The 23,266-nt window shown below is 44.8% G+C and overlaps 1 protein-coding gene across 4 annotated transcripts in view; it reads left to right on the top strand.

The window, feature by feature from the left end:
• The window catches only part of LOC112572072, a 131,544-nt gene that overhangs the window by 75,306 nt on the left and 32,972 nt on the right, over positions 1-23,266 (top strand). For all 4 annotated transcript variants that reach the window (XR_003100937.1, XM_025251595.1, XM_025251597.1 and 1 more), the window contains exon 5: positions 15,942-16,058. Coding sequence is in view for 3 of the 4 variants with exons in the window: in XM_025251595.1 (XP_025107380.1) it covers positions 15,942-16,058 (117 nt within the window). In the remaining variant the exon portion in view is untranslated. The remainder of the gene's footprint in view (positions 1-15,941; positions 16,059-23,266) is intronic.

The raw sequence follows: 23,266 nt of genomic DNA, 5'->3' as shown, positions 1-23,266 counted from the left end.
GGGAGGTGGGAGGTGGGAGGCTGGGGGTTGTGGGGAAGGAGGTGGGGAGAAGTGGGGGAGGGGAGTTTGTTTTTTTCCTTTTTAGTGCAGTCGGCTTGGGTTCTCCACATCCATACCTCACTGCAGGTGACTCGGTGCACTGATTTATCACAGGTGTTTCTGTGCTCCATCTTGTTAAAATAATGATTTTGTTTAAGGGTTTTCTTAACTGGCCATATCAATTTACACATTAACAAATCGGCACATGAAAGACGATTTCATTTCTTCGCCTTTTACTTCCTACAACGATTTAGGTGGAAAACAAGGTGTTAAAAAAAGCATTCATAAATTCGGGTTGTTTTTGTCTTTATAATACACTAAAAGGAAGTAAAGAAAAAAATGGAAGAAAAGGGAATGCAAAGTTTTCCATTTTCTCATCGTCAGATTGTGACATATTCACAACTGTATCCATTACAATTCAGTGAAGATGTTGGAGAGTAACCCACAGCACTGCTCCATGTTTTCTGTAATATGTTGGACTGCACAAGCAAACATCATTTGTCATTTCATCCATTTCATTGGCATGTATTTTCCAGCACGTGAAGCCACCTGTCCATTCTGTAAGTCAGTTTGTCTGTGTGTTTGTCTTTCTGTCCTTGTGTTTTTGTGTCTGATTTCTCCTCTCCTGTCCCTCCCCTGCTGAGACTGCGGGCTTTGACTCAATTTGCAACTAATTTATTTTCCCTAAATGTCAAGTTTACAAGCTGTAAACACGTGTTTCTTCTCGTTATGAAAGCCAGTTTTGGAGGAGTGCCTACCCCGTGTGTCTGGCAGGTTTATGTGCCAGACTGTATAAATACCACCTTTTCATTAACTTCTGCTTTCTGAAGTCAAAGATGTTTCCACTTCCGACTGCTGTCCGCATCTCAGATGAATGTCCATGGTGCACACAGCTCGCGCCTGTCGGTGAGCAGGTGCTTTGACAGGATTATTGTCAGGACAGAGCAGTTGGCAGTCAGACAAAACTCACTTGTCGCTGAATACTAGGACATGGGAAGCTTGGTGCTGTTGTCATGGTTCATATTCAGTTAATATTCAGCGCGTGTCGGGAAGTTCAATGAGTCAAATAAAACCCTGGCAAACTAAGGTTAGGTTTTTATTTTGTTGTTGTTTGTTTGTTTGTTTGTTTGTTTGTTTGTTTGTTTGTTTGGTTGGTTGGTTGGTTGGTTGGTTGGTTGGTTGGTTGGTTGGTTGGTTGGTTGGTTGGTTGGTTGGTTGGTTGGTTGGTTGGTTGGTTGGTTGGTTGGTTGGTTGGCTGGTTGGTGCACATCTAAGAGGAAACTAACAAGATGTGCATTAACTTTATTATTTTGGACATTTTTGTAGAGCGTGACAAGAGATGATGTTGGCTGTGTTTCCTGGATTACGACATCACGTGATGTGGATGTGTATCCTCCCATTGTGACATCACGTGATGTGGATGTGTTGCTGTTACATCACGTGATGTTGCTGTGTATCCTCCCATTGCGACATCACGTGACGTTGCTGTGTATCACGTGACGTGCCACAGGACTGAGGTTCCATTACCTATGTTCACACACAAGATCAGCCACCAGGCTTCTATCGACTTGCAGTCTCGCTGCCTCCCAACTGCGGCTTACATAAGCTGTGCACGGTTGGCTTGTTGAGACAGCCAAGCTGCTCCTCACCTGTGCCAGCTCTGACATCCGGGTTTTTCCAGGGCGAGATTACCTGCTGCAAGGATTTTCATCGCTTATGAGCTCTTGTGCATGTGCGTGCGTGCGTGTGTCCATATTCTGGCATGCACGTGTATGAATGATGAGAATCATCGTTGACGATAGAATGCTCAGTGTCCTACAGTGCACAAGTAACCTAAACAAGTTCATGTACTCAAGAATCTCGAACTTGAAGAAGACTTCGTGGGACTATTTCTTTGCGGTGTAGGCATCTGGAGTGTTAAAATGTCTCCATGTCAACCCCATCTTTCTCAACGTCGTCATCGAGAGCCATTCATCACCGTAATGAACATACACTAATTAGGCATGTTATCTGCCCTTGATAGTTAAGCCCTGGATAGCCTTATCATCAGGCGTTAAAATTCTCCTCGAACCAAGTGGCATACGCAAACTGACACCAACAACACCACGGAAGACATTAGCGGCACCAGTCGACAAGTCTTGTCCATCAGGACTAAGCTCCACGTCGAGAAAAATGCAAATAATGCAGTAGACAGATGAAGATGAAACACCTCATGGAGAGACGCTGAGAGAGGCTGTACAGTAGACAAATCAGTAGACATGTACAGACATGCTAGCAATGCCCCCTACTGGCGCTAACCTGTGAAGAGATGGGGTGTGCATGGTGCGTGATGACAACCGAGCAAACATGGCCGCTTCTGTCAGCGCAGTCTTCTTCGACATTTAGAGCGAGCAAAGACCTCCATCCCTCTCCTTCCCTCGTTCTCGTCTCTCAACTTGTCTTCAAAGGCGCTTGTGTTGTCCGAGAAGATTATGTACGTCGGGCACAGGGGCAAGGGCACAGCACACACGTGAGCACATAAGCCTCGTGTATTGGACATCACACCCCTCAGAGCTGCCCCCCGTGTGACACCCACAACAAAATGCAGCTGGATGTAATCATGGACTTTCTGTGCGAACTAACAGCTGTAAGTTGGAAATCACAGCTGACCGCACATTCAGTCTCCAGACATCAGGGACAGAGATGCCAGACATCGTGAGTTAAGGGAGGGCTTAGAGAACTGTCATAAGGAGCCATTTGCTCTCAGTACTTGCGACTGCAGCAAGGGATGGAAGGGTAATGTGGTGGAAATAGTATGGAAATTCTCCCCGAGACAAAAGTAAAACGGTTCAGATAGCACTGTACATCAAGTGGGCGGGACATTACAGGAGCTAAGTGAATCCCACTTTGAGGATGAATGAGACATTTAAGACATCAAACATAGAAAGGTCGTAAGGCTGCAATTTTTAATGATAATCCAGGGAATTCAATAAATATTCCTGCCAATTCCCGACAAGACACTTTGTAATTAAAACCCAGGATGAAACGCTGCTGGGAATCTTAGGAATCGGTGGGACACCAGCGAGCGAATGTTCAGAGGTTCGTTTCCAAGCGTTCACTTGTATCCCCGGCACTCAAGAATCGAAAATAGTTGTGATTTCAATAAAGCTGCATTAAATGTTTATTCACAGATAGTAATTATCGTTATATCTATGAAGAAAACAAACAAATATGTGAACTTGAGACACGATAAGATAAAGCTAATTAAACGCACCTCTAATTCTTAATTTTTAATACGAAACACATCAACAGTCAACACAACTCCGAGTGCTTGCAGTCTTCCAATAAAATTAGCAGAAATGCACGGTGTCTCAAATAGCTATTTAGCAGTTCTTTTCTAGCTTGTAGCAAATGAATCTCTTTGTTTGCGCCTGATGAAGCCAGGAGAGGAGAACTCAGCCACCCAGCAGGCCAACAAGATGGCTGTGGAGCAGTCAAGAGATGAGCAGACAGCAGGCTCTTTCTTCTTGGCTCATTGATTTGCGTGGATGTAGGAGGGATGAGATTCACTTAGTCTGATACAATCGCCGATCGTTGTCTTGGAAAAAATAAAAATACCGATTCGTCGGCTAACAAGATTTATGCCCCCTGAACACGGGAACAACGTGCGTCATCTCCCCTCCAGTCTCGCATCTATTCTAAGGTCGTAAAAAAATTGGGACAGATTTTTATAAGTAGTAATTTGTGTTTCCGTTCGCTTAAAAATGTGTTGAACTGGGTAAGTCTGAAATTCCGCCTGAGATGACTAATATAAAAATCACATTTTCTCAGCTTGATGACCCCTGGTTAACCTAATGAAAAGCTTTACCAAGGAATTCGATTTTATGCTCAGAGTGGCCCGGGGTTTATGGGGAGAGAAATGCAAAGCTCAATTTAATCACGAAGTGTAATAGGGACGAGAGAGAAGGATGATTTGTGCACACTTTCTTCCAATTTAAATTTAATTCGTTCAAATAAAGCTGGCGCTTGGGTTGGATGGACCGACTGTACGGAAAGTATAAAGCAGAAAGTATTTTGTCTGCGTTGTAAATACACCAAAAATTGTTGTTGTTGATGTTGTTGTTTTTGTTGTTGTTTGTTGGTTGTTTTGTTGTTGTTGTTGTTGTTGTTGTTGTTGGATGACGGAAATTCTAGTTTCACCTCCCCTCTTCATGCGCACATGCTTGTTTGTCCACGAGTGTTGTTGTGTGACAGATGGTGTAAGGTTGGCTTTCTATGGGAGGACACTCTTCAAGGTTCTGCTTATCTGTGCTGTACAGTGTTGAGCTGTAGTGTTGCCAGACATGTAAAGTCTTCCTAGTGTTGCCAACTCGTACAATGCTGCTGATATCAAGACAAGCAGTCGTGCCAAACTGTCACGCAAAGCGCCAAGTCCTTGTGGATCCATTGAAACCAGTTCTTGAAAGTCTTGTTGGCCAACTGCTCCGAGGTCTGTGTTCCAGCTTGTGGACAGCTTGTTTGGTTGGTTGGTTTTGGGTGGGTTTTTTCCTTTCCTTGTGTTTGTTTGCTGTTTGTTTGTTTGATTGATTGATTGATTGTTTGTTTGTTTGTTTGTTTTGCAAACCGATAAATTTTCTTGTTTGCCGACCGCTACTTACTTCTTTTTAACGATGGACGAACTTTGTTATGCACACGAGTGCATTTTCTTTGTTGCAGACGGCTATTTACTTTTGTTTTTTACTGCCTCATTTTCATTTGTTCACGACTGGGTGGCTGTGGCCGTGCATAAAGTCGTCTCAGCATCATGTTGTCTGTCTGTCTTCCCACTGTAAGATCAATGAGAGCCAGGCTCCCATCTCACCGACCCGCACAACCCAGCAAAGTCTCGACACAGAAATTTCATTAGGCAAGTAAAGCCCTCGGTTGCAGGCTGATCCCTGACATTTTAAAAGATGCTGCACATGATATCAGACACACAGAAGTGGCTGTTCTATCCGCATTGGTAGACTGGAGGAGGGTTAAGATGGTAGAGCACCACAAAGTTGGCATTATGCATTTTAACTTTTCGCTTGTTTTGTCCTTTTTCACTTCCAACGCTGTCGGGACTGGACATTTTTCTGGAGATGATTGGTGCTATAAATCAATTGTGGTACCGCAGCTGATGTAGAACCATTGGAATCATGTATAAACCTAGTTATTTTTCTTGTTTGTTTGGTTGTTTTTTCCTGCTACTTCACAACATTTGTTGTGTTTAGTTTTGGTTTAGACAACGACAGTTACAGAAGGCATAAACAGCTAGTTTTTGTATGAAATCTTAAAAATCTTAAAAACAAAAATAAAGTTACAATGAGGTTTTGTTCCGATGTTTTGAGTTTTGCTTTCTCGCACTAATGCTATATCTTTTGATCAGAATATATTTAGTAGCAAATAAATCGAAAAGAAAATTGCAGTCGAGACAGTTATTCTATTATTAATGAATATACATAAAGTCAGTAATGTGTATGAAAGAATGAAGTATGCAGCTTGTAATAGATACGGACACCACGAACTGTGGGGTTTTAAGTTTGAACCCCTCCGACTGAAACGAAAAAACTGAGAACACAAGTGACAACAGCGTGTGTGTATTCGCGTATCCAAGGCAACGGATGTAGGATCGGTCACGTGTACCGTGGGAATCGAGGCTTTGACTACAAGATCGGTTACAATATGCATGGGTACCATGGGCTCGTGCATACCTGTTGCTCATACCTACTGTTCATACACTCTCTTGAGATAAAACACTGACCGACACAAGTGTCTACAGAAGCAGTGGTCGAGGCAGGTCACTGACCTTTAGAGGATGTGTCCCTGTGGCCTCATCTCCTCAGTTCCTGTCGCAGCTTCTCGACAGAGTTGCTAACCTCACCTACCTAAGAATCTGTAAAATATGTTCAGTCTTTGTTATAAACATTGAAATATGGAAAACGTTTTCTGAAGGACAAGTCACGTTTTCGCTTCCTTGGTTTTTTTGTTTGTTTGTTTTGCTTTGTTTTTGGAGAGAATCATTTTTCATTTCTTAACGTCATGCTTGTTCCTAAAAATTTAGAATCCATTTGAGTTCACTTACTGCAAGTATTAACAAATCGTGCTGTGAAATTAGTTATTAAGATGTCCTGATGTATTGGGGCTTCATTGGTTCTAAGCTGCTCCACGATCTTGCCCAGCGCTTAGTTTCTTTTGATTTTTTTAATTTCGAGTTTCATGTTAACAGAAATTGAACTGAAAAATCATCTTTCTTATTTTCTCGCACTCTAGTTGCACAAGATTTCAAAAATATCGATGCTAGTGATAGTGATTTGTTCCGCAAATTTAAAAGATTCTGTTGAGATTTCTCGTCTTCTTCTTTCCCAGTCTTCAAATTTTGATCTCCGCATCGATACTGCAAGGGTACCAAAATAATTATAAAGAACTATTAAGATGACCACGTGACACTTGCTTGAGCAAGTCAGCCAATCGGCGGACGCTGTGTAAATACGCGCAGACGCCAGCAATCAGTCTGGCTTCATCCTCCAGACTTGCATCCTCTCTCTGCCGATGTTTTACCAGGGGCTGCTTTTGTTGCCTCGTGCTCGTCTCAGGAGGGATCGAGTGAAGTTGGAGAAACTTCCAGTGCCCATGTCCTCTACCCTTTCCTTTTCCTTTTCTCTGATGTCAGGAGGTCGCCTTCAGACGTTTGATCGTCGGCTCAGCTGTGAACCTGGGTCTGGCCTCCAGGACATCCTCATCACGTGGAAGAAAAGAGAATGTTGTCCTCACCACGCCTTTCCTTGCTGAATACTCGTTGTTTACAAGTCAGGTTATTCATCTTACCTCTTGTTTGAGGAGCGAAAGACACATTCGTAAATCGGGATGCGTCTTTAACCTCCTTCCATCATAGTAACAGTAAAAAAACAGAACATGTCTTATTGTGTTGATCAAACAACACCAGTAACAGTGTTTTATTACTTTCTTTCTTGGAGTGGTCTTGTTTTATATGGACGATGAACCTTTCCTGACCTTCTGCCCTATGTTGTTGACACGATGATGATGGAGATGCTGTCGTTGCTCGCTGTTCTAGGGGCTGAAAGTCGAGGCTGAGGTTTGTGGATATTCTTCTCGCTTCCTCCCCAAGGATCTAAAAGCCAGTAATGACTAAACGATTTTAACATTTCCGAGAAGTGAATGAGAATTTTTTTACCAAAGCTTCGGTCTTTTTATTTTTTTTTCTTCTTATTCGAATCGAATCTTCCTCTCTCATTTAGTAAATCAATTTAACGTCGATTCTCTTTGGACCACCCCCACCACAACCCAGTGGCCACCAATTCAAACACTTAAGCCTGAAATAGTTTTCTCGGCATAAAAAATAGTCCACTCTTCAGAAGTAGAGCCTGGAATTCGTGAAATCATTTCAATGGCCGTGAATAATACTCCCTCCTTTCTTCTTCCTCTTTCATCTCCTCTGTCCCTTCTTCTCCAGATTCCTTTCATCGTCCTCGATCATCACCACAATTTTCAGCAGAGTTTTAGATAGACCAAAAAGCGTTCTGGTCAAAGGTCACGACGATGATGGACATGTTTCAGTCTTTGGTATTTGTAGACCTGCAGTATATGTGCATCCTTCATGTTCCTGATCATCCTGCTGCACTCCAACCCTCCCCCTGCTGTCTGCAAATATTGTAGATCGCTTTTTGCCTAATACAGTATTTTATGTTGAAGTCCCACACTGTGGCTGCCAGGGTTACAAGTGTTTCTGCCAGCTGGCACTTGTCGAGGTTGTGTTGTGCTTATTTTCTGCGCCTGCATGTTTTCTTAACCTACCTCTGTGCTGTGGTTTTTCGAGACAAAATATAAAATATAAAAGCGTAACAAACAGGGAGTCTGAGGGTTACAGTCTTATCGTGTTCGCACCTCCATTTACCAACCGTCGCATTGTTTGCGTCATCGCTGATGATAATCTACTGAGGTCACGTGCACACGACCTTTTCAGCTGGCTACACACAAAAATGGCGCCGGGAGCCGTCAACGGTTTTGTGAGGCCCTCCACAGGTCGGCACTACTTTCACACAAGCTCCTGGCGCAAAGCCTCACCTTGAGCTCGTCAAGATGTCTGCCAGATAGCATCCACCATCTTTGAACTCTTGAGCTACACACCCGAAAACTATCTTCTGAGGCCATGGCAAAAAGTTGTATGAGTTGTGTAACTCGTAATTGTCTCTGAATGTCCTCAGTAGTAGCTGCAGCCCCGGGAGAGCAACCATGACACAAATAATGTGTCCAGCTTTATGATTGGCCAAAACTTGGAGAACCTAGTCCTGCGTGCTTTTGTCAAGCTACTCAATGGTGTTTGTCATGGATGCATTCTTGTAGGTGGGATAAGAGGGACAGCTGCCAACTCCTGCCATCTTTAACTGTTTTACTATCATCATTTTTTCGTCCGTTTTCCCTCTGTCTGTCTTTTGCTGTCTCTAACTCTACTGTTTCTCTCTGCTTCCTTGAACATGACTACGAATAAGAGAATAAGACAACTGTAAAATGGTTTTCCAGTTATGCACAGCTGACTTAAAATATTAATTTGTTATTTATTTATTAATTGATATAGTTTTCTTGAATTCAGTGCTTTTTTATGTACCAATATCGTATATCAGAAAAATCGGATCACTTGGACAGGTAATTAAAATGAGATTTTCAATTAAAGAGTTTCACAAAAAATATTCTTCACAAACATGTTAGGGGAAGATAACGTCTACGAATTACGTCCCCTGCCACTTGCTGCCACCGTCGGGTGTTTCTTTCCGGAAGATCTTGTGAGTCAATGGTACTTCGATTTTTCCTCCATTCACTTTCTTACAACAAGCAGGAACAGAGAAAAAGGATTGCTCCCGGTCTGTTTCCTTTGGCGCGTGCTTTCTTCCTGCTGGTGTCAAAGGTCGATAGAGAGGAAGAATGTAATGGCTAGGATAAGAAAACAGAATACATTACTTGCATGGGAGTCTGTGGCCAGGGATCATTGCTGGGTATCGCGATCTGGCGCACGAACACTGTGCACCCGGTGTGCATGTCAGTCAGGGCCGATAACCTTGTGCTGCGTGCCAATGGAGGGCAACGACCGCAACCCTCGGAGCTGCTTAGTCCATGACGGGTGTTACAACAGGCGTATGAGTATGCGTATGCGTATAGACATCAACGGCTGAACATCCAGCAAGTGGACTACAGCTTAGACGTGAATTCCATTTCATTGTAGGTTGGTGGTCGAGAGATAAACCTGCTGACCCTTAATCTCAGTCAACCTTCTACCTTCATGTTACTGGGTGAACGGTCACAGGACGTGGACCGAAACGGGAGTCAAGGGAGGCAAGAAGTCAGTCAAGGGAGGCAAGAAGACAGGCAAGGGCGACACCAGGGGCTGAACAGGACTCAGCATCCAGACCTCGGTAACACTTTGATCATCGTACATACAGACCGACACCAGAGTCCGACAAGGAAAGGCACTTTTCATTTTCTTGCGAAGGGGCAGATACTGCAGCACTGGAGGGACAGAGGGTGGAACTGGGGGTGTGGGACGGCGAGGACAGCTGCGGGGAATTATTTAAAAAAATGTATTTTCTTGGGGATGCCAGGCAACGCTCGCGCAAGTGTTGTCGACCGATCGCCTCTTGGGCGGGAAGTGGTTTTGTTTGCTTGTCAGCTGCACGCGGCAATAGTAAACTTTCCCGCGCTCCTGTCTTTAATCGAGTGGCAGGGGGAGTCTCTCCCTCCCACACTGCTGCTGTCTCCTTCCTACCCACAGGGTGCGTGTGTCTGTCGGTGTGTTTGTCACCCACTTGCATAATAAAAACTATGCACTTGTCTGTATGTCTGTGTAGATGCGATTAGCTTTAGCGGCTGATTTTAAGAAATAAAGTTTTAGATTAAAAATTTTTTTTCCTCATTTTTAGTATATTTTCAGCCATCTTGCAACTGATTTCAATTTTATTTTAGCTTTGCCTTATACATTTACAAACTGAAACTCAATCCTTTAACCATACACGCGCTCTCTAGGGTCACTAATAAGCAGGTATTCACAACAACCACTCACCTCAATTCATAAAAGGAAAGAGAAAGTCGACACAACACATCCATCATTCCTGCCATCAATGTTCTGACAACCATAAGACCCTCTCAATGTGCTTCAGAATAAAGGCAGCGGGGCTGAGTTCGTTTCCCGTGACTCGGATATCGACTTACCAGAGCTTATCCTACACACTGTGTCCCTTTGTTAGCGTTTGGCTGTTTGTTTGCTTCATTGATTAACTCATCGACTGCATTATTCGACCATTGATCATAGCATCCATCCCCAGCTTATGTAGATGGTGTCCGCAGCAAGAGTTTCCCTGAAAGCTTTTTACACATTTTGTTTCCCTAGGATCTGTCTGTCTGTCTGTCTGTCTGTCTGTCTGTCTGTCTGTCTGTCTGTCTGTCTGTCTGTCTGTCTGTCTGTCTGTCTGTCTTCAGTTCTCTAGCTTTTATTATCTGTTCCCTGCCCTCATTGCCCTCAAGTTGCCGACTCCGCCCTCGACAAAGAAAAAAAGAAAGAAAGAACTTATATACAAATAACAAACAAGGCAAGCCAGCTTTATGTTGATGCGCTTTATTCAACAAATAGTTCACCTTTGCGTTTGGGGACCATGATCACGTGACTGTAATAAGCACAAGCTCTGTTGTCCCCGACTCTAATTAATGTTGCGTTCTCGTGAGTTTTGTCCTTTTTGTCATTCTCAGAGTTAATTACCGAGCTTCAGACCTGTTCTTCTTCTGGAAGGTTTTCATTCCGGAGCTTGTTGACCTGGGGCTCAGGCACACCTGTGCTTCAAGTGTTCGGGCGCCACAGGAAAGATAAACCCTCCCGAGGGTCCCCAGGGTCTGTCTCACGGCTGCGTCAGTCCGCGTGTACTCAGCTCATCAGCACAGAGAGAGAGAAGGAGAGAGTATTGAACGGGTGTCCCTGCACAGATTTCCAATTTTACGCGAGTGAACACATGAACACACACTCTCTCTCTTCGAAATGTCAATCCCTTCTCACTTCTTTCTTCTTTTCTCTTTTTTCTGTCTTCTGTCTTTCTCGGCCGTTTACAGTTGTTGCTAATTCTGAATTATTTCCATTTGCTTGTTCTGTCACAATTCTCCGTATTTTGGAGATTTTTGCATACTAAACTTTCTTCCTCCTTGAGTAAGCATCAGTCTGAGCGCATGGGTCATGTGACCTCTCCCTTCCACCATCGGTCATTCTGTGAGCCGCACGTGTAGATGGCAAGCATCTGTCCTCTTCACAGTCCTCCCACGTTCGTCTTGTCTGTCGGCCTTATTTAAGCTGATGTTTACAAATGCCGGGTGCCTGGTGACAGATGAATGAAGATCAGAGTCAGTGATCTACTGAACATCTGAAACATTTTGCTTCTGTAACTGAGAGATGCATCATAGGGTGGAACAGTCACACGCATGCGCACACACGTGTGGCGCTACAAGAGTGTGGACTGTGTGACTGGGACTGTATGACTGTGGGACTGTGTGGACTGTGTGACAGTGTGGACTGTGTGACTGTGTGTCACAGAGTTTTAACAAAAGCCGGGTATTTACTCCTTTTGCTTTGTGTTGACAGACATTTGTACTTACAGCCTCTCCCTGGTATCTACAAGTGCGACACTCACTGTAGTGTTGTCAGTGAAAGACAGGATATGGGTTGAGGGTTTAAAGACTTGTGTGTGAGTGAGAGAGAGAAAAGTGCAAAGAGAGAAAATGTATGTCAAAAAGAGAGTGAACTCGACTTTGACCCGAAAATAACTCAGAACTTTTTACCGCGCCATTCTTCCGCCTGCGAGTTTATGGCATTATAACTCCTCACGTGGAAATATCAAAAGCTGTGGCCAGGCCGCTGACGTGTTGCGCCCCTTGCACGTGTAATTGGAACTGTCAATCACGGTTTATTGTTGTTGAGTTATCTCCCTTTGAAGGCTGCGTGAGCCGGTCACGTAATCCGCTCCCTCCGCCGACTTCACAAGGCCTTTAATATAGTCCGCAGCTCTGTGAAGTCTGGAATCCACAGAAAGTTTCTGCAGGCCGTGGCCCAGAGCAAAGAGTTGTACATCATGGCGAGCACGAACCACCGGAAGCCCGCTGCCGGCGGAGATCAAACACCCGCACGAGTGATCGATACCCGGATTAGGGACATTCGCACACCGTCCGTTAAATGTTGTAAATCGCGTGCACGAAACCCGTCGCTCCTTGATTAATAATTAATTATTCCAGGACTGGGTGGAGATAGTGCGGCATTACCCCGAGGTAAGTTTGGAGATTTGGAGCACGCCCCGTGGTGCTGAAGTGAAAATGAGTTTATCCTCGTGTTTGTGTCTGGAATGGATCGTGGACAGAAGAGATTCACGTGACGCGAGCCTCGCTTGTATACAAAGTCTTGGCATAGTTTCCCTTCTAATCCACTCTGCCCTTCCCCTCTTCACTCAACGCACTACCCACACACACCCTGAATACCCAGACTTGCTAGCTGCAAGTCACGTGATCGGTTTATCCTCGCCACAGCTGGCGCGTTCTCTCGCACGTGTGTATGTGAGTGCGCGTGCGTGCAATACCCTTCGTGCATGCATGGAAGTACGCACGCACTGCGCTGATCGTCGGCGAGTGTGAGACGCCTGGCGGCTATAATAAACTCTGGCATCCACCCCGCAGTGGCGGCAGTCCAAGGATGTGCGCGTGCGGCCCGACAGAGGGCAGCTGTGACTGTGGGCTGGGGGGTGCGGGGTTCCAAGAAAGTGAAGGAAACGTGCGAAAGAACTTACCCCGCCCCTGCCTCCCCTCACCCTCCCTACAAACACTTTCGTTTCCAGTCCCTCCACCCAGTGAGCATCCTCTTATCGACGCCTCCGATCAGGCCGGGGTGTTGGGCTGGCCTCTAAACTCCTCGCGTCACTTGGCTTCGCGGAGTGTTCGATGATTCTCCAGAGGAGCGAGCTGTCGCCTCGGCTGAAATATCCGGGCCTGCAGGTCTTAGGTTACGCCATTTTGTCGGCACAGATGTGGTCGCGTTCGTACCCTCACATGCCCTCACATACACTCACATGTCTCACATACACTTAGATGCCTCACATACACTCTACATACCCTCACATACACTCTACATACCCTCACATACACTCACACTCACATACACTCACATGCCTCACATACACTCGCATACCCTCACATACACTCACATCCCTCACATACACTCTACATACCCTCACATACACTCACATGCCTCACATACACTCACACACACTCAGACACACTCACATGCCTCACATACACTCACATCCCTCACATACACTCACATACACATACACTCACGTGCCTCACATACACTCAGATGCCTCACATGCCCTCACATACACTCACATATCCTGACATACACTTATATTCACATACCCTCACATACCCTCACGTACTCTCAGACACACCCGCACACACGCCTGCTGACTCTCCAAAGGTCCTTCACGCCCAGTCGCTCCGTGTCTCGTTATGTTTGGGGTGTCAGCAGCAGGAGCTGTGCGGGCTTTTAACCTGGGATTAGTTCTCTGTCTCGCAGACCAGACTGCGGGGCACTTTCCGTGACGTCACGAGATGGCCTTCGTTTGGTGTGGAGGTCACGTGATTTGAATATGGTCTCCCTACTTTGCTGTGAGACACTGAGACCTGGGATAACGGCGCCGGATTAGGGGGATGAGACAACACGAGGGCATGACAAGATGTAACATAGGGAAGCAGCTTGATGACAGTTAGGTCAATGTTTCAGATGAAGGTCACAACTGTAAAAGTTTCCTAACAGCCTTCATCACAAGACATTTTCTCCATCAGAAAAAAGTCCGAGAGAGCGCTGTGCACACAAAACAATAAAATTTATTGCTTCAGATAGAATTCATTGTGTAGACTTAGGTTAGTCCCTAAAATGTTTATTTAATTTTGTTTTGTTTCATTTTGTTCCAAATTATTTTGTTCTTTTTATTTTTTATTTCTTCTTATGTTGCTGTTATTACAGTTTTTGATCCCCAGTCAATACTGTTGTGTATTGACAAATGTCCATTCTCCGTATTAGTAGCACTTGTCTCTACTTTCTTAGATCAGTCACACGTTCCAGAAACTTCTTTTCTTTTAATCGATCAGTCGTGTGATTTTATTCGCCGAATCTTCGACCTTCCTAGTAACAACATCAAGTATTATTATTCTGTCACGTGACACGGGAAGGAGACGGCTGTTGCCAACATCTAAGCGTTGTCAGAAGAAAAAGACAAACAAACAAAGAAAAGAAAGAAAGAAAATAAGGAGTAACATTTTCTGCCTATCGAGCAGGCTACCCATACTCCCAGGGCCAACTTGTAGAAAGGTTCGGCAGACATGCAAGTCTGCAGATCGTTGGTGTGACGTGCAGGTAGCACGTGATCAATCACACGATCGTGTTTACCTGTCAAAGGAACGCACCCTAGACACAGCTAACCACTCCTGTCTTTCCTGAGTATCAGGGTAGACAACCCCGGAGTCAATCTGAGGCCCAAAAACAATGGCAGCACTTGCCTAAACTATTTATGGGTGGAACCGAACAATATTTGAGAAACTAACTCGACAAAGAGATTTTTCTGGCGAAAGGAGGAAGGAAAGGGCGGGGTCAAAGGGCATTGGTCTCCATCTCCACCAGCTACTGTCTGACTGTGACTAATCCTGATGACACTCTAAACCCAACCAACCCCATCCCCAGGTGCATCACCTAACACCTACCCGCACTCGACTGGGGGAGAGGGGAGGTGCAGCTCACGTGAGGATTTAGCGCCACTTGCGCGAGCTGGCGTTGTTTATGTAAACAACACGGGATAGCATCAACAATGTCTGGCGTGCACACGACCTTCAGGTCTCGGAGTCTGGCTCTCGTCACTGTCCTCACCGCCGCTGCTTCCTCCTTCCACTGATGTCGTGAGGTCACGTGGTCGGCCCCTGGTTTGCGAGCCGTGCGCAGCCGTTCCGGTAGAGTGATGCCGAGACCACGGGGCAGGTAACTCTGTGTGGCCTGCGGCTGTGGCAAGCGAGTTGTCGTTCGTGTTTGACCTCGTCCCTTCATTGGCCTTCTGACTGCTGCCAGACCTCACGGTGTCGGCACTTAAAGCAATAGAAGTCGGAGCCTAACATCCACCTCTACTTCAGTCGTCTAGTGGCGGTGGGATGTGTGTGGACACCTCTCTGTCTCTCACGCTCGGCAGCTTGTGTGAATTTCTGAGAAGTGGATGAGGTGTGAGTGGTCTGAGCTCTTCATCTTCAAAAACAGACCTTACATTGTTTTCTGATAGTGGCGTTTGGTTACGATATGAGTAAGTCATTGTCACAGGAGTATTTCATCATCATATCAGTGTTATCATCTCTGTATTTTTCTCCTGTCGTTGTTTGCTTTCCTCAAACATTATTATTAGAAGTAGTGTCCCACAATTGGTTCACAAAGACCAGTTATTATACAACTTGGACTCCCATGTACTAATCACCATTGCCTCTCACAGGTTTCCTTAAGCATTGTGTCAACATTTTAATTTCAGATATCATACTTTGATTCTTTTATTTCTCCCTTTCTTTTCCCCTCCCTGCATTGTATGTGTGTTGTGGTGTGTGTGTGTTTGTGACTTGTTTGTTGGATTGTTGGTTTATTTGTTTCTGCATTAATATGTACATGCTGCTTATCACGTGCCTTTGTTTTTATGCGAACGAAAAAGAGAGGAACGTTGGGGTGACATGGCTGGCCAGTTGATACTCATCCCTGTACCTGTCTCTTGCTGGCCTGTAGTCCAGTTATACTCGCCTCTAGTCTACTTGTACTCATCACTATGCTTATCTCTGTCTCGCAGCCCCCCAGACGTCTCAGTTCCGGGAGCCTGACGAGCGGCTCAGAGAATGAAGGGGAGCACGAGCCGTCCCCCCCAGTGGCGCGGAGGGGCCGGCGGTCCGCCATTTATGAGACCAAGGTAAGACCAGGCCTCTCCTGGGGGCGCTCGGTAGTCTGGTGGTTAAACTCACTTGTCACCACCGTAGTCAGCGGCTCAGGAGTGGGAGGAGGAGTGGATTATACTCTCGAACTTAAAACTGTAGGTCAGCGGGTAGGAGCAGATACACACATCCCTGCTCCTCCGGAACTTATCATCTGCGTTCAAGAAATACAATGACAGCTTCATCGCTTGTCATGTGACTGTCTTATCAAACGGCCGTCGATGCTTACTTCCGCAGGTCCTTAAGTATAGACTGAGATTAATCCTCCATCAAACAATGTCCAACTGTAGGTCAATGCGATTAGATGATTGATTAAAGACAGATACTTGCTGTTGTGGCAGTAGTATATACACAGATAATTGCCAACAGTATCATAGTACCAGGCTAGCTGATAGTCGTACCATTATCTGCAGGGAGAGGACGATGGAAAGCTACTAGAAACAGAAAACGGAAGAAAAGGTTGGGAGCACGCATGCTCCTTAAAGAATATATTTGTCACAAGAATAATTTTATCCTTTTGATAAGTTTTGTCCATTAAGAATAGTTCGTGCGTTAAGAACCTTCACGAATATATTTATCCATTCAGAACAGCTTTGTCACAAAAACGATTATCTCCCCAGTCGGACATGTTTTCTATTCCATGAGGGGAGATCACTGGTCGAGCTCATCTTTGCCCCCGAAATGCCGCCATGCATTATGTATGGAGTGACATCAGCGTGGATGGAATGTGGTTATCTGCGGTCAGTTCGTTATTTTGTCCCAGGATCAGGGCTATTCCTCAAAATACTAAAAATGAAGTTTTTGTGGAGGTGAGGCTTGCAGTTCAGAGCAGCAAAGGTTAGCATGTGTTGACCCCTTGAACCACGGGGGACACAGTGTTGTCATATGTATTCCAGGATGTCCTCCATCTCGCCCTAAAAAGACTTTGACTGCAGCCAGGGATGCTGATCGATCTTCTGGCGAGGAGGTCATATCAGAAAAACTCCCTCACCGATAAATTCATGGCGACCTCATACGGACTTTTTCTTCATTGTGGTCTAGTTCACTTGGTATAGTTTATTTGTAAAGACCAACACTAGACTTTTATGACATCACCGAGTGGGTTAATACTACTGCTGTCTTAGAATTTAGTATTTACCATGTTTCTAGTCCAGCGTCTCAAATGAAAATATTGTAATAAATTCAAGCTGTGGACCTGCCACTTTCTCGGAGCCATTCCTTCCATTTTTCTGAACATTCTCAGTCTCCTGACATTAAGGTTGCCATTACGGTCCACGTGGGAAAGCGTTTAGTTTGAAGAAATTAAATTGTTCAAAGGAGGCTCTCGAGCGTGATGGATGGTTCACGGGATAATGGAGAATAGGACCTCGGCTCCATTTTGCCAGTTTTTGGAACTCCAGAGAATGATTAAGAAGGGCAGACGGAGGCATCCGTACTGCGATGTTAGAGGTGAAAGTCTGGGATCGTCGCAAGAGGAACAAGTGCGAAAGCAGCCGCCAAGTATTTTTTTCATCAAAACTAAAATGAAAGGGTACAAGACACATCACATACGATGTCAGCTAGATATAAATCTTGCTTCATCACGTGCTGGTAACTTAGGGAAAACCAACTCAACTGCTTTCAAACATAATCACACAGCAGAGCTAATATCATTCACCTTGTCCCCGATCTGAAGCTCCTTGTCCACCGAAGACATGGAGTCGGAGGCTGATGGCAACACATCAGGACCCAATCGATCCTTTGCATCTTCCATCTGAAAATCCTAGAACTAAATGCATCGGCAAAATAATTTAGAATTAACTTCCACCGGTATCTCAAATTTCCTCTGTAATAACATATTTCCTTCCAGAGCTCCTAAAAATAAATATTCTGTTTCTAACAAGATTTGTCTTTAGAAGAGTCCAGAAGGTTAATAAATGTTTCAGAGGAGAATGGTGGGGAATGTAAACAGTTAAAATGTGATTGACAAGTTCTCTGCTTACCTTCAGTTCTTTTCTTTTTTCCCTCTAAATAGAATTTCATTAAAATTTGTCATTTTTTTCCCAATAGCAATTTTTATGAAAAGTACCGTCGCTCACTTTATTTCACTGCCTATGCTTGACCTTTTGAACTCTCAAGCCAAAAATACTTATAAACTTTGGCGGTTGTAAATATGTCTTCATTATATTTAGGTTTCGAACTTAAATCGCATGTCTCTTCTTTTTTTCTTTTGCACCACGATTATTCCCTCCACAAATCCTTTCATTAACAGCTTGAAATATAAGAAAAATAAACCTGAGCGAACGTAATGGGATAAGTTGCTTGAAAAAACGATTAGAAGGAAAGAATTATCCGAAATACTGCAAGCAATAAATAAGGAAGGAATGGGAGGAGGGAACAGCTTGATGGAAACGATTTGCCATATGAGAGGACATAATTATACAGGACTGGGCTCAGTCCCGACACGTGCAAGCGCCGTGCAGCAAGTCGTAGAGGGGACACTGGCATCGCAGCACTGCGCCTGCGCAATGGAGGAACGGGTACCACGCTTAAAGGAGTCGTTAGATGTAAATTGTTTTATGATGTTTAGGTTAGTCAAATCTACATTTCTCAAATCTTGATAAATATTTCCGTTCGCAGACGTCAGGATTTACATGACAAGTGTGTGGTAGATCGCCTCGGTCTCTGTTGAGGGAGGGACACGTCTGCTGGGGCCAGGTCCAAAAGACACCAGTAGGTCAGTGTGGCGATCCTGTAACCAATGGCAACCACAAGTCTGTATTGGGGTCATTGTAATCATTACAAAAGTACATGTGCACCCCACCAGTGCTTTAAGGTCACTGCCGGTTTGAGACCAGCCATAAGCTCATAAACACAGATTTCTCATTGTCCACCTCAGCCATCACCGCTGTGGCAAAATGTCTCGGGTATAAAGGCCAGTTGCTGAGTGGTCTTCACTCCTAGTTAACGATGCTGTCAGCTTCTCGTCATACTCTCAACTGCGTGATAAGAACAAAATTGTATTTCATGCATGCACGCTGTTCTTTCTTCTTCCTTCTCTCTTGTCAGTGCTAAAAGCCTGCACACTTATTTCGTCAAGACTGTAAACTGTGGATTTGGTTTTTGCCGAGTGAGGGAGGGTTAGGCATTGTTGTCCTAATGTTCTCTCTGGTAATTACAACAAACAACATCGTGATTGTGATCGATGAAGCGCCTTTCTCTCCAGGACCGTTAGCTTATCGTTTCTATGACAACATAGCGGCCACAGTAAGACGATAGTATACAGACTGAGATCATGCAAAGTGTTTATACTGGGAGCGAGAAGGTACCCGCACCAGGAGAGTAAGACCCCTGTTGACCCCAGGACCCTAGGGGCACGTGTCATGTAGATGGTGACCTGTACTGAGAGTGAGTAAATATTGTGACTACCATTAACATAAATGGAAGCGTGTAATATTTCAGACTGACAATCCATCTTATCCCATTTCCTATTAAATGATTAAGATAATGACAAAATACTGGGAGAGACGGATTACCGTGGATTAGTGTCTTTTGTTAATAGCGTGCTGAAACTTAGAGATACAGCAAAATATTTACAGATCGGTTGATTGTTGTAGTTCATATATTATATAATGCCGCCGTCAATGTTTTACAATGTAAATGACAACTTCTTCTTAATCTCATAAACCAGTTATAAGCCATCTGACAGTCAGTAAGAAGTCAGGCCCAAATACTCTCATTTTCTAACGAGATAAAACCAGGGCTTCTGCTAAGGCTAAATTCTTTGGGGTCCCAGGGACCCCTTCTTCAGATTTTTAAGGGGTCCCTGTTCTTTGCCCAACTTTGAAGGGGACCCCATTGACGAAAATTGAAGGGGTCCTCCGAACTTTTAATGCGTACTGTGCGCAATTTTTTGCGTAAGCAGAAGCCCTGAAAACAATTTTTTTTCTTTCGTCTGCGGTGGAACAAATTGTTGACTAACAAATGTCAACAGGTCGCAATAAGAGCTGTACCCGGGGTGGACTTTGCTGAGCACCGGAAGCTGTGTGTTGCAACAGGAGAAGGTACTTGTAATGCAAAGCTCTCCCTTCACATGCGCAAATCTCGCAGGTCTCGTGGAATGCAGATTACAAGATTGTCCTGAAATCTTAGCCGCGGGGCTTGGCGCTGAGCCTGGGAAGACAGCACCGCGGGCCGATATGGACGCATTTCCGAGAGGAATAAATGCAGGCATCAACCAATCCCTACAACATTTCAGATGCTGTACCTTCCTCCATTTGCCGTGCCGCTGCTGAGGCTGGAATGAAGAAATGAAGCTCGTTGCCGTCCTCCGTGACCTCCGTGAGATGCTTCTTGGATTAGAGTCGTTTCGAGTCAGGAGTTGAAAAGGGAGGTGAGCACGTGCTGACCTTCGTGACCCCTTCTACCGCGCTCGTCAATGCTGATGCAAGCCTCCACATCGGTTAACCTTTGATACCACGAGACATCGCGACGATACAAGCCAACAGAAGCCGATTAGAATCTTCTTTTACGCCCACATCGTGCATGTTGATACTCGCTCATACCTCCTCTCCTTCCCTCTCATCCCATCTCTACGCACGTGTCATACAGGCTGGCTGCCATTGCGCTCCACTCTTAGGCTGCTGACACGGCCGTAAACACGAATTCCCCCCCTCCCCTTCCTCTCATCCATCTTTTTCAAATCTTTGCGCCGACGCGCTGTTCCGATGGTTTTCTTTATCAATCATAGCCGATCACAGGATAAGTTTTAAGAGTGCCAGACACCCTAGATGTCCATGCAAAACCTTTTTTCTGGTGATTTTATGATTGAAAGCTAAGTTCATATTTATGAGCCCATTTCGTGAGCAGCTAAGTAAGATCCGATATATTTTATTGGCTGGTGTTTGAGGAGCCGTGCGGTTGAATGGAAGTTTTTCAAATCTCACGCTCGTGATTTTCCAGAGAGGTCGTGTGGCAGTGGAGCCAGTCATTACTTCTAATTGTTGGCTGGTGAAAACGCGTGCATCAACTGGAAATTCTATGAATGCACAACTGTGTAGTTCACAGTGCATCTTCCACTTGAAGGCCCATAAGACCAAGTTTGACTTTGGAGGCTTTCTATACATATGACATGTACTGTACCCGTAATTCATACGGATCTGAGAAGTAGCCGGGTAAATAAAAATGTACAAAGATCGCTAATTCTCCCAAAATACTTCGGTTTCAAAATCTTTAATGCCCAGTACAACGCAGTCGCGCATGCTAGAGGTGTGTGTTTGTGGCTCTCAGTTCTGGAAATATGACAGGGTTGTGGTTCAAAATCTCGCTCACGCCAGTGCTTGCAAGGTGCCCCCTTGTCCTACCAATCATGCCACCCTCCCATTCCACCCTCCCAGTAGTGAGTCAGCTCCCTCAAGGAAATCAAACGGTGGCGGAAGGAAGGGAGGGATTGATATCCCCACTTCTCTTGTCCCTTACTGGACACTGTGACTATGAGACTTGGTCCTCCGTGGCCAGTCACCGACTCTCACACTTATTCTCTTTTTAAAGAAGCTCTCTATTCCACACGATCCATTTAACATAACAACTGCGCTCGAAACTTTGATACATGAGCTGCGATAATACGGCTGAATCCGCTTTGCCAGTCCTGCACGCGTGTACTTTCTCTCTGTTTTCCATCAAACACTGTTCACTTGTTTTGCTGTGTTATCAACTGGATAGCAGCGTTGTTTCCTCCTGTTTGGATGTTTATAACTGACTGTATTCGTTTATCTATTTCTTCATCCATTTGCCAGACTCTGCATCTTCTCAAATTGCGCGACGTGCCACAGTAGCATAGGAATCAAATTTAAAATAGAGAGGGTTTGCTTTTTTTGTTGGTGAACTGTGTGACAGGAGACCTGCTATGCCCACGTCATCCCCGCCGCTTAGCACGCTAGCGATGTGATGCCCTCCATTGTCTAGACCACACGGAGGCTGCTGTTCCCGAGGGCAATGACACGCCGCTTCATCTCAACGTTTCCAGATGATAAGTGATGTGTGTGTCATCCTCACTCCTGCTTCATGAATTGTCTAGACTACTGATGTATTCATCATTGATGTATTCACGCATCCTCTTTGGTGCCAGGAATCGACAACAGTCTTTGCTCTCAACTGTAAAGAACCTGGAAGTTTCACTCAAAACAAACAAAAATAAATAACTGTCAACCTGAAGTGTGTGTCATCCATTAACCCTCTCTACTCCACCTCGCCTTAATGCCTCACCAAAGACCTATGCCTTCTGCGATCTTAGTCGAGTCATGTCTCAGTCCATATGCTATAGTTACCTAAACATGATAGGTATACTGTTGTTTCGAGCTGCGCACATAATTGTATATTTGTTATACTTGCGCGATTACATATTCAGTTCATAATATATGTCTTTTTAGCTGCAACCCTTCATCTCCAACATCGTATCTTTCGATTTTCTTTACACTTCACGAAAACAAAGCTTTTATTCCGATTGTCACAATTACCAAAAAAAAACCAACCTTGTATGTAATCGTTGCACGAGGATAATGAAATGATTGTTGTTCATTTGATGTTATATGGAAGGCTAGTATGCCTCTAGCAGTAATTTTGCGATATTGTGGAAAGGCTGGGGCTGGGAATTAAAGCACACTGAGGCCTTCTGTACCCCAGACATTTTAACAAGCGCAACACCCAGAAAGAAATACGTGGACCCAATCGAAGATCCGAACTAAGCTGCTTACCATCTCACTGCATGAAGTTTCTCTTCGTGACACAACTCACTTCACCAATAAAATGCTCAAGCGGCTTATCAATCCCCGTAGCTTGTGCGAGCAACTCGGCCTCTACATATTGGCAACTCCTCGAAGTGTACGTAAACAGCAATCCCTTCTGTCTATAGCTATCTCTCCCATAGTCGTCTCTCCTAGACTACCTCTCTCTCCTCGCAAGCTCCTCGCCTTCGTTCCCTCCAAGTCATGGTGGCACGGATGTTTCGTCTTTGATTTCCACAATTTTGATTGTACAATAAAAGAAACGAACGTAACGGATACTTGTTTCCACCTCATTTGTTCCACTGTCATCCCCATTTTAGCCATCTGTTTCACCCATCCGGAGCTTCCCTTTGCATTTTTACTATTATTCTGAAATGGGACGGTTTGATAGTTTGTCTGAACTCCCGCATAGCGCGTCCTTCTTG

The sequence above is a fragment of the Pomacea canaliculata genome, linkage group LG9 (assembly GCF_003073045.1).
Source record: "Pomacea canaliculata isolate SZHN2017 linkage group LG9, ASM307304v1, whole genome shotgun sequence".
Taxonomy (NCBI): domain Eukaryota; kingdom Metazoa; phylum Mollusca; class Gastropoda; order Architaenioglossa; family Ampullariidae; genus Pomacea; species Pomacea canaliculata.
This window is presented reverse-complemented; position numbering and strand designations above follow the sequence as displayed.